The sequence below is a fragment of the Cheilinus undulatus genome, linkage group 5 (assembly GCF_018320785.1).
Source record: "Cheilinus undulatus linkage group 5, ASM1832078v1, whole genome shotgun sequence".
Taxonomy (NCBI): Eukaryota; Metazoa; Chordata; class Actinopteri; order Labriformes; family Labridae; genus Cheilinus; species Cheilinus undulatus.
In genome coordinates, this window is record NC_054869.1 from 51,261,469 (window position 1) to 51,278,713 (window position 17,245).

The following is a 17,245-nucleotide window of genomic DNA, read 5'->3' on the forward strand; positions in this document are numbered from 1 at the left end:
ATAATCTGTCCAAGGGGAAGCATGTAGATGGTGAAAAGGAGAAGTCCAAGAACAGAGCCTTGAGGCATGCCCTGGTTAACTGGGGCGGGGGATGAGTGAGAGGTGCCAATGGTAACAAACTGTTTTCTTTGTGAGAGATATGAGTGAAACCAGGAGAGAGCTGTACCAGTGATGCCAAGATGGTGAGACAGGCGGTCAAGGAGGATGGTGTGGGATATTGTGTCGAAGGCAGCGGTTAGGTCAAGGAGAATGACCTAACCACGGCCCGTTACATCTGGAGTAAAAATAACACAGCATTTTGAAAAAGAACATCATGCCAACAGTCAAACGTGGTGGCAGTGTGATGGTCTGGGGCCGCTGCTTCAGGACCTGGACCACTTGCTGTGATTCATGGAACAATGAATTCTGCTGTCTACCAGAAAATCCTGAAGGCCAATGTCCGGCCATCAGTTCATGACCTCAAGCTCAAGCGCTCTTGGGTCATGCAGCAAGACAACGACCCAAAATATACCAGCAAGTCCACCTCTGAATGGCTAAAAAAAAAAAAAAAAAAAAAATACAAAATGAAGGTTTTGAAGTGGCCAAGTCAAAGTCAATTGAGATGCTGTGGTGTGACCTTAAACGGGCAGTTCATGCTGGAAAACCCTCCAATATGGGTGAGTTAAAACAAATCTGAGAAGAAGAGTGGGACAACATTCCTCCACAGCAATGAGAAAGACTCATCAGCAGTTATCACAAACGCTTGATTTCAGTTATTGCCACCAAGGGTGGAATAACCAGTTATTAGGTTCAGGGGGCGATTACTTTTTCACGCAGGGCCAGACAGGTTTGGACTTTTTTTTTTTTACCCCTTTCATAAATAAAATCACCATTTAGAAACTGCATTTTCTATTTAAGCTTAGGTTGCCATCAGAGCAACCTGAGCTTCAAACACCCAGCAGTGCCACAGTCCAGGATCCTTCCCACAGAGGAAGGAACTTGGACTTTAAGAAACAGCTAGAGACTGGGCAAAAATGGCATCATGGGAGTTTTTTGCTGAGGGCTGATGTTTGTCACCAGGGCTCACGCTTCGTCCCTAATTCTTAAATTTTTAAACTCTGAATCGGACTGGATTGGATGATCTATAAGCTGTAATCGTCAAGCTTAAAAGAAAACCAAGGCCTGAAATAATTCACTTTATTGGCAGCAAATCTGTAAAACATGAAAGTTTCAATTTTTTATTCATCTACAGAAAAAAGGAAGTTTTCACAGCATTACAGGGATTTAAACATTAGATTCATCCTCAGTCATGTGATCTAAATAAATAGGAGTGACATGCTCTATTGTTAAGGAACTGATGGGTGAAAAAGTTGAAAAGAGGAAGTGGTAGCATTTAAAGCTCCACCACAGAGGAGTGAGCTGCAGCCTGAGACAGGAAACAGTGGTGGTCTGTTCGCATGAGCGAGGCTTACAATATTTACAACACTTCACTGGTTTATTAGAGGAATTTGAAACGTTTACTGAAAGCCCGTTGAAGTTGAAGCATCTATTTCATGATGAATAAATTCAAAAGATGTCGAGTTTCAAAAAGCAACAACAAACCCGCTTTAATTTCTCACTGCACTAAGACAGGCACATATATATTACTTTCTGCAAACTAGGAAAGGCCAGCTTTTTTAGGAGCATGCCTTTTTCCAGTCATAATCCAGAGGTGTCCAAACTATAGCCAACATGCACTCCAGCTCATATTTAATCCACCGGTAGCACACTCTAAAAATACAATGAAATATAGCTCACACTAGAATCTTTCTCCAGACTCTTCTCTGTAAGCTAATGTGTACACTCTGTATACAAACATTTCAAAAATACACAATTATCATGATACGTTGATTCATGACACCATGATGCAAAAAGAAAAACTGATTATGGCAGCAAACAGCAGTACAAATCACTGGCTCTTCTATCTCTATTAAGGTCTGATATAGATCAGCTGATCATCTACAAGCACCTACACTCCTAGAGAAGTCTGGCACATTCTTGATTTGTCTATGAATTTAGAGATGAGCCGCCAACATCGCCACTCTCTACTGACTGTTTTGATCCTGACCAATGGGGATGGAGCCATCGCCAGGGCCCAAAATCCAGGTTTCGGACCTCGGAGGCCAGTAATGAAAACATGTTACAGAGGTTGATTTTAATTCTGTTACTAAGCATATCTAAACCTAAGCTGGAGAGGTTTCACTTACTTTACAACACTTAAGATGAGCTTTATCTAAGAGGTCAGTCATCTTTATATTTTTCTGTATTTGTGAAATAAGAACTGGACACCCCCGCTAAAATTTTATGATTCTGTGAGGAGAAAACTGTACAACATGAACCTTTAAACTGACAGGGTAGAAGAGACTGGCTGAGAGAATATTGTTTATAACTTGTAGCCCAGTCCAGATCGACTGATGTGGCAGAAAAGCGTCATGGCGAAGCACATTCCCAGGACCTGGAGACCAACAAGATAAAGACAAAACACACATGACGTTTAAACAGGTTCCTTCATATTTGTCTTAAAATGGAAAAGAGATATCCTTAGTTTAAATGCATAAAACAGCTAAATAATTGTGTTTGCCCTCTAAGTTTCTATTTAAGTCACAAAATAGTTTTTAAAGAGTCTAAATTCAACTACAGTGTTAAAGCTGACAGGGCAGGGCCAAAAGCCATATCTCATTTTTCATCTGAAGAGTTCTTCATAATTTATATATTTTTTTTCTGTAAAGACATGACACATGGTAGACACAACATCAGAAATATGAACTATGATAGATTTGATTCCACAGCAACAAAAACAAAAGTCCTGGACATGGAATTCTGGGTTATTTCCTTTAGACAAGGGCTCATCAAGAACATTCGCACAAGGGCCAGATTTCGTCTCCACAGAAACTCTGGGGACCAAACTTTCAAATATACAAAAATTGAATAAACATTTTGGTCTGATTTAAATATTACTGTAGTAGTATTTGTATTTTTAGTGAGACCTATCCCTGTTATCTATAAAGCGGCAGGCCACGAAGAGGCCGGCCTGACAACAGAGTTGGCTTGGCCTCTGAGAATCCCAGACAATGATTTAGCACCAGTGTTAACTCACATTTGACACTTTTCTTCTGTGTTTGGCACTTTTTAACCCCTTTTCATCACATTTTCTTTAACAATTTTTGCAACTTTAAAAACATTTTTTGTCACTTTTAACACATTTTTGACACTTTTTGCCTATTTAACCCAAATTTTGCAATTCTTTAACCAATTATGTTTTATCCCCTTTGTGCCACTCTTTAATCAATTTTTGCTATTTTCTTCTATTTTTGCCACTTTTTAACCCCTTTTCCTCACTTTTTGTCTTTAGTAACCAATTTATGATACTCTTTGCCTCTTTAACCCAATTTTGGCCATTCTTTGATCCATTTAAGCCACTTTTCCTGCATGTTTTATCCCTTTTTGTGCCACTATTTTATCTAGCGGCACTAGAATTGCACACATTTGATATTTACAGTTCTAGGTCGTAGTGCCACTGATGGAGTACCCACGACGACCAATGAGAGCGAGCAGACGGGGTAGCGTCACAGCCAGATCATACGTACTTTCACCCATAGACATAATATATGCTATGCTTTCACCACTCACAACCATGAACACAACTTTAACTAAATTTCAGCCATGATTTCATCCCGAGTCTTTCCCTTGTTTTATGATTATTGCTGCACTTGTAACTCATGCCAGGACAGCCTGTTGTGGAGAGACAGCAAGACGGTAACGACAGATAACCGTGTTTTGTTTTTTTTCTGAAGTCACGTGATCACGTGAGGTCGTAGGCAGGTCGGCAGGTGTGTGGTTTCCAGTGATCTGACAGTCTGGCTGAGTCAACTAGTGTGTGCGTTCAGAGGATTAAAGATGAAAAATCTTTGGAAATTGTCCTGAAGTCTGTGGTCTCCCACAGTTTAAAAATCGTTTCAGATTAAAAATTGTCTAGTGTGTGGCCGGCCTAAGATATCTCAATCGCCCCCTCATGGCCCGCTATGATAAAGGGACTGATCTCACTGTTAGAGCCTGAAATTATTAGAGTTCCAGACATTTTTTCTAATGTTGCCAACATACTTGTGCAGTTTAGAGAGCATGTAGAAGTTATCATACAGTTTCTGATAATAACGACAATAAAAATCATCATATCAGGTTTCTAGGGCTTCTATTTTTGATGTTGTGGTATAAAGCAGGTCTTAATGTCTTTTTTCTAAAATTATAAATATATGCACGTAGACTTACCTCGACAATGCAGAGCAGGATGACAGCAATACCAGTGGTTAGGAAATTTTCCTCAAACCAGGTCTTTAACTTGTCCAGACAGCCCTGTAAACAAAGAGCACACAGTATTAAGACATTTGTCTGGCTGTAGGCCTCTGAACTCTGTCAAATCCAGCCTTACCGTCTCCTTGTACTGGTGGTACGAAGGGGAACACCCGCCCACGCAGCAGGACTGCGGCAAATTGACTCCCCAGTCCGTTGCATTTTTGACTCCACAGCAGTTCAGCTACAACAGATGATTTTAAAAGGAGTCTTAGATAAACAGACTGAGATCACGTCACATTTTTATGTGTGTATGTGTAGAGCGGTCAGTTTACGGTTTCTTATAAACTCACTGTATTCTGGAGGTAATCCCACTGGGTGGGAAGGTCAGTTGAGTTCTTCACCTTGCCCTTCGCCTCTTCCAGGCCATCGTTAAGATCTTTTTCTACCCATATGGAAATCTGAATAACAAAATGACATGAGGCAGGTAAGACTTCACAGGACGGTTAACAAATATTGCATAGTTACAGGGCAATAAATGAATAACAATCAGCTAATTAAGGGGACGAAGAAAACTGGGGTCCAGGACCCCCTGGGGGTGGGGGGGTGGGGGGGATGGGGATCTTTGGGTGGGCAAGAGGCCTTGTCTGCTCCGGAGCTGCCAAAATTAGATCTGCAAATATTGACTAAAACCATGATAAAGCTGTTATTAAGTAGTTTATACAAAGGTATTTTAATAAGCAAAGCCTTTTTTAGGGCTTTATCGGTGCAACAATTAAAATCTGTGTTGATTTTTGGCAGCAGTGAACCACCTTTTTCTTCTCTCTTGGGTCCTTGTGGGGGGGCTCCACTTTTCTTAGGTAGATGTAGGAGGGCTCCAAGGAAAAATGGTTGGAAAACACTGTCGTAGGTCATGGATGAGGAACTTACTGCTTTTTAGGTAAATGACTAAGGAGTAACTATGGCTGTTTCTGTGTACCTTATTCCAATGAGTGACTGATAAATGATGTGACTTTACCTCTCTCTCGTACATGAGGAGCAAGCACGCTGCAGACAGCTCCACCAGCATCAGCAGGAACAGCAGCAGGAAAAACTGTCAGCATAAACAACACGACATTCATTAATAAGAAAATATCACACACGTTTACATCAATTATAAGAACTTAAACATGATAGTGTGGACTTCAAATGTTTGAATAAATCTGTCCTGCTGACTTGAAGAGCCTAGAAGACAGTCACAAAAAATAAGCAAGTTCATTTACCTTGTTCTACAGCTCCTTGAATCTAAATTTTCTGTACTCCTGAGGTCTTTTCAACAATTTTTGTTGCCTATATTTCAGCTTCTCAAGCTTTCTTGCTTTTAAAGGTCACATATTATGCAAAATACACTTTTTGGGCTTTTCTAGCAATAATATGTGTCTCTGGCCTGTCCAGAGACACATATTATTGACATATTGACATATTATAGACATGCAAAAATCCAATACTGGAGTGTTTTTTCAGAAACAGACTTCACAGGCGTGTTTTTGGGACCACTAAGACCAGTATAAACTTGTCTTAAAGGGGTAAAATATGTGACCTTTAAAACTAGCTGGAGTGTATGTCATGCCTCTGCTGTTTCAGATGAAGGGGCGGAGCATACGCTGTGCTGTAAAGGAGAGGATGCGCCACACATGACGAAAACTAGGTGCAAATGAGCGTAACATGGCATGCATCAGTTTGCTGTTTTCATGATGGTGGGAATTAATGAATTAAGATTCACAATTAGTGCACAATGATTTAAAAATCACAAGTAATCACATGATTTATTGTCTCTTTAGTTAAGCCACTGCAGCATCTCCCTACAGCCCCAGTGATGTGAAATAAGCCCCCCACTGCTCTTAAATGTCTCATTTCACTCTGAAAACGCTGAGACAGCTCAGTGGACGAGTCAGACATCATCTGAACCCTGTGTTATCAAGCATTTAACTTGTACTGTTTCCCCGTTTCCTGTTCAATCCATAACAAGTTCCTTTTTTCTGTGGTTAAAAACATGTCAGATGTCGAGTTTTTAATACTCTTTTCATCCATAAAAATATAAACCTTTATCTTGGTAGACACTCGGGATGCCTTCCAGAAAAATATTTGGACCCTTGAGATCACTGGATCAAGGATCTCATAATTATGAGTTTTTGTTCTCCCAATTCTGCATTGAAATGAAGTTATGATCTGGGAGGTGAAGAGGGTGCTGCAGCACCATGAATGAGCTTTGTGTTTTATGTCTGCTCCCTCCTGCTCCACATTCAATGGTACAGTCTTCTTGAGCTGTATTTCCCTCTCTGACTTTCTCAGAAGTCTAACACAATTTAAACTCTCATTTCTAGTTTTGATGCTCTGTCGACTAGATCAGTGGTTCTCAACCTGGGGGTTGGGACCCCATTGGGGTTCATGAAACACTAAGAGGGGGTCGCCAGATGCCTTAATAAATGAATACTTTTGAAATACTTTTTTCCCACCCAATTTTATGACTATTATTTGCCACTTTTCACCAATTTTGCACAATTTGGACCTACTTTTGCCACTTTACTCAATTTTGGCCAAGTTTAATGCATTTTCATCCCTTTTATCAACAATTTTTGCCAATTTTCACACATTTTTTGCCACTCTAAAACCGTTTTGATCCACTCTAAACCGTTTACACCACTTTTTAATGCCTGTTTTGCCACTTCTAATCCAATTCTTGCCACTTTCCATGTATTGTTGTCTCTGTTGACCCATTATTGCCCCTATCAACCCCTTTTATCACATTTTACGCCCATTTTTGCCCATTTCAACCACACTTCACTGTTTGATGTGCCCATTTTGACTAGTTATGACAGTGTATGCTGCTTTTAGCCCATTTTTGCCACTTCTTTTACCACTTCTTGCCAATTTAAGCTGTCTTTTGCATTAATTGCAGCTTTTTGCCCATTTTTACCACCTTTATTCACATTTTTGCCCAGTCTAGTCACTTTTCACACGTTTTGGGCATGTTTTTGCCACTTTAGCGCCATTTTTGCCACTGTTTACTCATTTTTTTGGTCATTTCCCACCCATTTCCCCACTTTCTGCCCTTTTATGCCATTTTTCTCCCAGTGTTTGCCACTTTTAGCCCAATTTTGTCACTTCTTTTTGCCATTTTTTTGCCCACTTTTGACACTTTTATCCTATTTCTTGCTATTTTTTTCATACTTTAGCTGTCTATTTAAGCTGCCTATTGCAATTAAATGCCCCTTTTTACTCATTTTCCCCACCTTTTTTCTGATTTTTGCCCAGTTTAGTCACTTTTTCTTTCCATTTTTGCCCTTTTTTCTCCCAGTGGTTAGTGCTTTTAGCCCATTTTTGCAGGGGGGGTCCCCAATCTCTGGCACCTTTATTTCAGGGGTCGGGGGCTGAAAAGTTTGAGAACCCCTGGACTAGGTGGTCAGACATCCAGGCACTTTAAACCCATACATAAAACATTTTTCCTGACACCTGTAAACAACCACATGTAGATGGAATGGTCACAGGGTGTAGTTGGAGTGTGTCAGTGTCCTACCATCAGGAGGAGACAGCGGTTCTCCTTCAGAGCTCCCAGGAATCCCAGGAAGGACACGCAGGTGATGAAGATGCCGCAGATCATCAGTATGTTGGCCACCTTAAACTTGGCCAGGGTGGGGGTGAGTTCAGTGAGGTTGCTGTTCATCGTCATGTAGACGCCGAAGCCCAACACGGCCACGCCGCACATCTGAGAGGAGACAGGGCAGTCAGGAACATGCCTCATACATGTGTCACATCATGTTCTTCCACTTGACTGCTTTATTCACCCATCACAACAGTGACAAAGCTAGTCATTCAAAGAACGACGGTTCATGAGTCGATTAGAAAAACAGGGTTTTATAGGTCAGGCACAGGCAACTTCAGCTGCCAAGAAAGCCACATTAGTTTATTCATACTGCTAGAGAGAAATCATGTCGCTCTCCATTAGACTGTTATAAATACTACTGATTTAACATCAGGAGCAAATATATGGCTTTTATAGGAGTTTGTGGACAGTTATTGTGTTTGACCACAGTGATGACTTCTGTCACGTTTGTTTTCTTAATTTATTATGGAGAAAGGTTAAAAATGTGTGTACTTTGGTAAAATCAAATCAATTTGTCCCCATAATATTAATGAGTGAAAAACCTTTTAATGTGAGTAAGGACATCCCCAGACAGTCTGTAAGTTTGTTTTTAAAACAACCTTCGAACTAAAAAGCCAGTTGTAAATGTCGCTATAAAGTTCCATGTTTTTTTAAGCCGAGCTGCACCAAAACTTCTAACTACAGGAAGGCGCTTGTTCGAACAAAAGGAAAGAACATTTAAAAGAAAGGGGGTGTTGTGGACAGGGGCGTAGCTCGGCATTTAGGGCACCCAGAAAGAATATTACACAGGGCCCCCCTTAACCAGCTAGCCAAGCAGCAAATTTTGCCTCATTTCTACAAATATTTCTCCTTTTTAATGTATTTTTGAACCAGAATTTCCCAATTTATGAGCAATATTTTTATTAAATTTATTTGTATTATTCTGCAGTACTGGACCACACCATCTCCATTTTACTCTGTTTGATACTAATCCCAGTCTCTTGACCGATTCATTTAGTCACTTTTGATTCAATAAGACACTAAATGCTACAGAAAAATAAATAAATAGCATCTTTTTCATAAAAGAAAGTATAGAAAGTTATAAAAGAATGAATCAAAGATCAGTAGCCAGACAGGTTATTTCCAGATTCTTTGGCTTCCTAGTAAGAGAAAAATTAAACTTATGATATATAAAGAAGTCAAAAATTCCCCTACTCAGTGTTTCAGTTGGGTAAATACAAAACTAAGCTGTAATATATTCTCATTTTAAGTCTTTTTGTAGTTCAGAAGGCCACACAGCAGCTCTTCAGCACTGACGTCTGTGTTTCCCCTTAGTGTGAGGTGGATTTAAATTTCTGTAGGAGTTCCCCTTGGTGCTATTTTGATCTAAAAGTTCCTTGTTTCTGTGAATGAAACACTGTCCCAGTATCAGTCAGCCCACTGTGCTATCATCGTATAATGTTGTTAAACCATCAAATGCAGAGGACAGCTATCCTAATTTGTAGTAAATTGCCACAATATTATGAGGGTAAGGGTCAGGATGTTAGTGTTGGGATAAAATACTAACTAATTACCAGAGAACTGCCATGTTATTACAAGGGTTTTAAGGGGTTGGGGTAAAATACCACCTCATTACCAGAAGATTGACACAATATCACAAGGGTTAGGGTCAGGGGGATAGCGTTGGGGTAAAGTACCACCTAATTACCAGAGAACTGCCAGGTTATTACAAGGGTTAGCATTAGGGGGTTGGTGTAAAATACCACCGAATTACCAGAGAATTGCTACAATTTTATGAGGGTTAGGGGGTTACGGTTAGGGGGTTGGGGTCAGGATAAATACCATCCTAATTTATGGTAAATTGCTGCAATATTATGAGGGTTAGGGGGTTAGGGTTGGGGTAAAATACCACCTAATTACCAGAGAACTGGCACAATATTACAAAAATAACTTGATAATTATTCATTATTACTTGGTAAATACTTTTGTTACAGAGTTATTACTTGGTATAATGCCATCTTATCTAGGTAAATAACAACTTATTCTTGAGAAATTACATGATAAATTATTGCACCTATTGCTATAACTTTACCAGGTGATTAGGGTCCGTAAAATAAAGTGTAACTAGAACTTGTTGTGGGATATATTACCGTGTCACTGTTGTCATGAACTGTATGGGTCTGTTCTTACAGGCTGTCTGAAACAGACGCATACAGTCTGAGGGATGTGTTCAAACACAGACAGGAAGTAGAGTGGAAGACACACTCACTGTGTTAACTTGTGACACAATCACATGTTCTGTTCATGTTTGAGTAAAGGCAACAGTTTCTACAAATTCAGCCAAAACGCCACCACTTTGTGGGGTTTTGAGGAGATTGAGTTCATCTTTCTATCAATTTAGACAATGCAGAGGTTAAACTCTACGTATTGTACCTTTAATGAAAGAAGTCAGAGTGTCACAGCTGCACCTCTCAAAAACTGACAACCTTAGTTTAATGCATGTGAGGAACAGTGCTTTTACAACTGAGCCATGCCTCCTTTATAGTGGATTTGTTGCTCAGCTCTGCATCTTCAGAAACATTGAGGTCCCAGATTAGAAGAAATACAACAAACTGTAGAATTTTTCCAGAAGCCCAGAAATGATCACAGTAATGACTCTCAGACACTATGTAGAGAGCTGTGAAGGGAAGTGCATTTTTTATTCTAGCTTCAGCGCATCGGTGGAGCTAAAGAAGGAAGTAAAAGACAGATCAGCCCTTTCCAGCAACTAAACTGTGGGGGAACTTCATGAACCATGACCCACAATGAAACAAAAAATAAAATAAAGTTGTGGCATTTCCTCGTTGAGGATCTTAAGAGGGCTGAACAAATGTAAACAACATCCAGCTGATATTCTCTACAAGTTCTTAGCATTAGAGTCTAAAAATTTCTCCTAATTCTGTGAGGAACATGACTCATGACACCGACATCATCGAACTGCAGTTCAGGAGAAAATCTACTTACAAAACAAAGGAAGTTGGCCAGACACATGGTGTACTTCAGGCACTTGAGACAGTGTTGAGCCATCCTGTGACGTCTCTGTTCAGACCTGCAACAAGAAACAAAATATCAGTTACTGTTATTGTATTTCAGAATATCAGATAACAGAACGAGACAAAATCAAGCTAGTCCAGCTTACATGAATAATGTCGTAATGATTAATGGGAATTACCAGCAAACTTAGTCATGAGTTAATTTTGACGTGTAGTATTTACAGTCAGTGATATCTGTGATTCATTTCAGTCTACAGCAGGGGTGTCAAACTCAATCACAACTGGGGGCGGATTCTGAACTAGGGTCTAACCTGAGGGTCTAACAGGGTCGATATTTAACCATCAAATGTCAACCTTATTTTCACCAGAAATGAATTATGGGGGTGAAAAACTTGGCACTGATGATAAATGATTTTGCGATTGACAGGTGAACATGATAAGTTAAAAACTCAAAATCTGAGATAAAAAGTCAAACCTATAAGTTTAGAAGATGAAAAACATGACAATTAAAGTCAAAATAATGTTTTAAAAGGCAAATATGAGAAAGAATACTGAAACCATGAATTAAAAATCAAAAAACGAGATACAATTCAAAATCATAATTTTGAACAGTCAATATATAAGGTAAATATCAAAATCATGAGTTTCAAAATATGAAATAAAATAAGAAGTCATATTTCTAGGTTGAAAAAAGATATAAAAGTTAAAGTTAGGAGTTGAAAAAGGTCAAAATGTGGGATAAAAGTCAAAATCATGATTTAAAAAGGTAAAAAAAACGGGATAAAATAAAAAATCATGAGTTTTGAAGGTAAAAAAATGTAATAAAAGTTCAAGTTAGGAATTGAAAAAGGTCAAAACATGAGATAAAAGTCAAAGTCATGATTTTTAAAAGGTCAAAAAACTGAGATGAAATAATAAATCATAAGTTTTGAAGGAAAAAAAACTGAGATAGAACTTCAAGTTAGGAGTTGAAAAAGGTCAAAACATGAGATAAAAATCAAAATCATGACTTTAACAGGTTTAAATGGGATTTTAAATTTAAAATAAAGAATCTAAAAGGTAAAATATGAAATAAAAAGTCAAAACCATAACTGTGACATGCAAAATTAAAAATATAGAGAAAATACCATTTTTTTTCCCACGTTCCTGACTTTTTATCAAATTATCTTTACCGTTTACTTTTTCTAATTTTTATGACTCAACAAGGATATTATAAATTATCAAGTATGAATTTTTATACTGGAGGAAATCTGCAGACCACATACTGGTGGGCCAGTTCTAATAAAAATATTATATGATCTGGGGCGCCGGGTTTAACTGCACCACGGGCTGGATGTGGCCCCCGGGCCTTGAGTTTAAAACTTGTGGTCTACAGCATAACTCACTTATTTCTGAATCAGAATGTTTGCTGTAAATCTTAAACAGAAAATGTTTAGCAGAACTTTGTTTTATCAGCAGCTCCTTCATTGAACAGAAATAAACTCCAGGACTTTTAATGATCCTCAGCTGTCAGACAAACAGCTGACTCGTCACTTAAATACAGCTGGCTATTTTCCATGTTTTATTGTACATTTCAGTTTCTTTTCAGCAAAAGATCAATTTCAAAAAAAGAAAAAAATAGATTTAAATTGTTTCTTTGCTACATAATCATCAAAATAATCTTATTTTGGTTAAATCAGTGATTTTATGAAACACGTGACATAGCCGCTACAGAGGAGAAAACTCCATAGGGAACTGCATAACGCGAACCATGGCAACTGTAGACATGTGATTACTCGACTTTTGTCATTTTTGTAAAGAAAACAACTCACTGCTGTTCTTTGTTCTTCTTTTAACATAGAAATGTTGTCAAGTTCTGATAAAACTGATGCTTTAGCAGCATCCATGCTAATCTCTCCTGCCATAACTGCACCGGCCTCTTCTCGCTGCTTGCATACGTCACGACTCCGCTGCACCCGAAAGTACTGCCCCTTGACGCTGATTGGTCCTGTCACTTTCTAACTGGCCCAAATGGTTCAGATGGGAGCTTTGCAAGATGGATTCGCCAGTGAGAAACACAGAATCGGGCGAATCCATCTGCTTTGCAAGATTAGGAGTTAACCTTGAATCAATATTTTTTAAAAAACAGCAAAAATAAGAGTGCTGTCCAATGTGCTGTCTGATCCCCAGGCTAAAGTGATAACTAGGATTACAATATACCGAAATACTACTCTTTCATTAGTCGTTCATTTCTCTCCCTTATTCCATCCTTTCTCTCTTCTTTCTGCTGATCAGCTGATCATTGGCATTCACTCTCCTAAGTACTCAGCTAATCAGAATCAGCCACAACCTCGTTCAACCAATCATTATGCCCCTCGTCACATTTTAATCATCCTCTCTTTCACAGTCAGCCTGTCGTTTAGTGTGGACGTTACAACCCTCCTCCACCCCAGCCGCCTCCATTCAGTTGATCAGCATCCTCACAGGTCTCCTGCTTTTCTCATCCTGTACTCTTCAGTGTCTACCTCCAAGCCACCTCACTGGGTCCTGGTCCAGCTTCTCAGAAGTCTACTTCTCATCTGATCCTGCACCCCTCATCAGTGTCTGGACTCTATAAGGTGGTATTCTATTCCTGCCATTTGCCCCACTACCCCTTTAAGCACATAAAGTCATCATGATGGAGTCTAATGGCCAAAGACTCTGCACATTTCTCTTTCATTAAGATTTGAAAATAAATATGTTGAACTCATATTGAGCCTCTCTGATTGATATCGTTAGCCTCATAGCATAATTGCCAAAGTCATATTTTAAGTTTTTCAGTGGAAAAGAAAAAAAACAAAGATTTTTGCTGTTTTTCTGTAACAATAAGTTCTATCAGATGTGTGAATAAGTTTCTTAAAAAGAAAAGCCACAACAAGGACTACATGACAAATAAAAGTGACTTAATAGATAATAATTAATAGATGGCTGAGGCATATGGTGATTATGGACTGTAACAAGCTCTCCGATTGGCTGAGGCTATAGGCAGTAAGGTACAATGAACCAGCAACGTTAGGAGAGTAGAGTTAGGCAGATTTCACAATTTGGCCCAAAAATGACTCAGGCAATTATGCTATGAGGCTAATGATATGTGTGCTAATGGTTTTATGCCTGTCAGTGACATTAAGCTCTGTCCTTCCAGACCTTTCTACAATATCTCTAGGATGCTTTACTGCATGTCATCCTCACTTTGCACAGATATCAACTCTGTCTGGTGGATAAACCCCTAACATTGTAGAGATCATAGGTCAAAGGTCATGGTCACTGGGCTGCATGTTCATCCAATGCTTATGAATGCAATCTCTCAATAACTTCCAACTACTTGGATCTGGTCTAACCTTGCAAAGCAGATGGATACGCCCATTTCCTTGTTTTTCACTGGCGGATCCATCTTGCAAAGCTCCCATCTGAACTGTTTGGGTCCGGTTAGAAAGTGACAGGGCCAATCAGCGACAAAAGGCAGTACTTTCAGGCGCGGCAGAGTCGTGACGTAAACAAGCAGCAGCAAGAGCTGGTGCAGTTATGGAGGAAGAGATTAGCGTGGATGCTGCTAAAATGCCAGTTTTATCAGAACTTGACAACATTTCTTCATTAAAAGAAAAACAAAGAACAGCAGTGAGTTTCTTTTCAAAAACGACAATAGTCTAGTACTTACATGTCTATACTCGCCATGTTTCGCGTTATTCCTCGGTAGCTGCGCACACACAGCTCGATAGCAGCTACGTCACATGTTTTGTTGCTCCGATTGGCCCGTAGAGATGTGACAGACAGAACGTTCATCCAATCACACCCTGAGTTTATTTCAAATCTTCTGCCTTTTCCCAAACGTTTCCTATTGAAGCTTTCCCAGATGGATGTGTGAAACAAATCCATCTGGCATGTCAGGTTAGATCTGGTCATAAGCAGATCAGATTTTGGAGGTCAAAGGTCACTGGGATCTTACAGTTATGTATTAATTTGTTCCTGCAAGCCAAAGTTAATCACAAAAACATGACCTCAAGTATTAAAGATAACCTTCATACTCATCACACTGCCACAAAGCTACCCCAGTGCTTTTTCTTATCGTTTGTTGTAAACCTGCAGAGGAATGTAACCTCCAGGCTGTTGGGCTCTTTGCAAAAACACTGTAAATGTAGCTCAGGTTTTTAACATCAACAATGTTGGTTACCATTAACTTTAGACTTGACTGAGAGAGCCTCTATCTTCACATCTGTAGCACCTAGACACTAAAATGGTATTTACCATCTCATACTTTGGGAATATGCTAATAAACACATAAAAGTAAATTTAATTTAACCATATTGCTCATTAATGTAGGGAAAGTATGGTTCTCAAATACATTAAAATGTATAGATATTTTTAAAACAACTAAGAGGGGCCAGCTAAAGGGGAGGCTTTAATTTTCTTTTCATTCTTGGGGCCTAAAATGCCGAGCTATGCCCCTGCTTCACTGCTGAATGCTGCTGATTAGTTTATATAATTTGGTTTGAGTTTAGGTCAGAGTGAAAAAGTTGTGATAAGGGTCCGCTGAGTGAGTCTGAACTAATGTACGTCATAATTTCCTTTAGAAGTGATGAGACCACACTTGTGTGTGCATGTGTGTGTGTGTGTGTGTGTGTGTGTTTGACACTAAAAACAGAGTCACAATGTGGGGAGGAGATGCTAAAACATTTCACTTCCTGTTTCATACAACCAAAAATGCCTTTCGTGCAGATTTAATACGTAACAAACATGATCAAAAAACATCAGGATTAATCCTGAAATAAGATAACAGTAAGACAGAACACAAAATGATGACAGCATGATTTAAATATTGGCAGACTAAACATTTATAATGATAAAAGATTTTAGAACTATGATCAGCAGCAGCTGATCATAGTTCTCATACTTACATTATTTATTCGACTGTATGATCGTTTTATATATGTCTACTACTGTGAAGCACTTTGTGACTATTGTCTGTGAAAAGCGCTATACAAATAAAGTTTACTTACTTACTTACAGCAGCTACATTTAAAACATTCATTATACTGATTAGTTTCTACAGTCATACTTCACTTTCACAGCTTATAGTAAAATGTTAACTCAGTTTTACAGAAAAATAATCTCCCAGTTTTAAACCTCTTTATTCAGTCTCAGAATACTTCACGTTATCTAACACCAACACATTTCCCTACAGTCAACAGGAAAAAACTACACATAATCTTTTGACAGCTCTTAATGTTGAAGATGTTTCAAAAGGTAAAAAAGTTCTGCTCAGGTCTTACCTTCTCTGAAGAATTACCGCCTCGTCTCTCTCTCTCAGACGCGTTGTCTGTGGACTTTGCTGCTGTTTGCACTTCCTCTTCTCATCGAGCATTGGACTGTGCATCACTTCACAGCACCTCCTTCACACTTCCTCTTTCTTTAAATTAGCAACACGGAAAATCTATGACTGAGAAAGTGCAGCGTGCAAACTGAAATAACAGCAGCTGAGACAGAAAGATCCATGTCGGTGACAGGCTTATACTTAGACGTAGACAAACATGCAGAAATAGAGTCCATTTATACTGTTAGAGTCTCGCTGAGGTCAAGACATGTAGAGCTGACACTGTACTTTAGTTATTTACAGCCCTATAGCATAGATACACTTATTTATGCTATAATACATGCACAGAAATGTCTGTATGCAAACTCTGTGCAATCATATCAACACTTTAATTAACAGGCCAAGGGCAAATGTGCAGTTTCCTCAAGCACATTCAGGATCATGGGCAATACATCAGCACTTTACCACCTGCCTTATGCACTTTAGCTGCAATGGTCCCTTTAGTTCTGGTCAGTCATATGCAAAGTCATATAGCCACACTCTGTATTGTTATATGTGCGTCTCTGCATAATATTGTACTGTTTATAATCTGCTGCACATTTAAAAGCTTAATGCACATGGTCACATGACCAATTACCAACAAGATCACTCAGCATCAGTGTTGGGCACATTAGTTTAAAAAAGTAATTAGTTATATTTACTAGTTACTTCTCCCAAAAAGTAATTAAGATAGTAACTGAATTACTCAATGATAAAAGTAACTACTTACCAGGGAAAGTAACTATTACATTAGTTTGTTTTTTTTTTTTAGTTTAAATATGTCTTACAATTTGGATTTTTTTTCTAAGAAGGTTTCACAAGCCAGTTGCATAGAGCAGGGGTTCTCAACATTGGGGTTGGGACCCCATTTGGGGTCACGAGACACTGAGAGGGGGTCTCCAGATGCCTTGAAAAACTAAG

General features: G+C 38.9%; 1 protein-coding gene across 1 annotated transcript; it reads right to left on the reverse strand.

Annotated features, from left to right (window-relative positions):
• Positions 1 to 1,162: 1,162 nt before the first annotated feature.
• On the reverse strand, positions 1,163 to 16,394 carry LOC121510331 (leukocyte surface antigen CD53-like). Its single transcript, XM_041788330.1, has 8 exons — positions 16,245 to 16,394; positions 10,931 to 11,015; positions 7,862 to 8,050; positions 5,324 to 5,398; positions 4,659 to 4,766; positions 4,445 to 4,549; positions 4,285 to 4,368; positions 1,163 to 2,473 (listed from the first exon to the last, which is right to left on the reverse strand). The coding sequence occupies exons 1-8, from the start codon at positions 16,346 to 16,348 to the stop codon at positions 2,402 to 2,404; spliced, it is 822 nt and encodes a 273-aa protein (XP_041644264.1). The 5' UTR covers positions 16,349 to 16,394; the 3' UTR covers positions 1,163 to 2,401.
• Between the last annotated feature and the right edge of the window lie 851 nt (positions 16,395 to 17,245).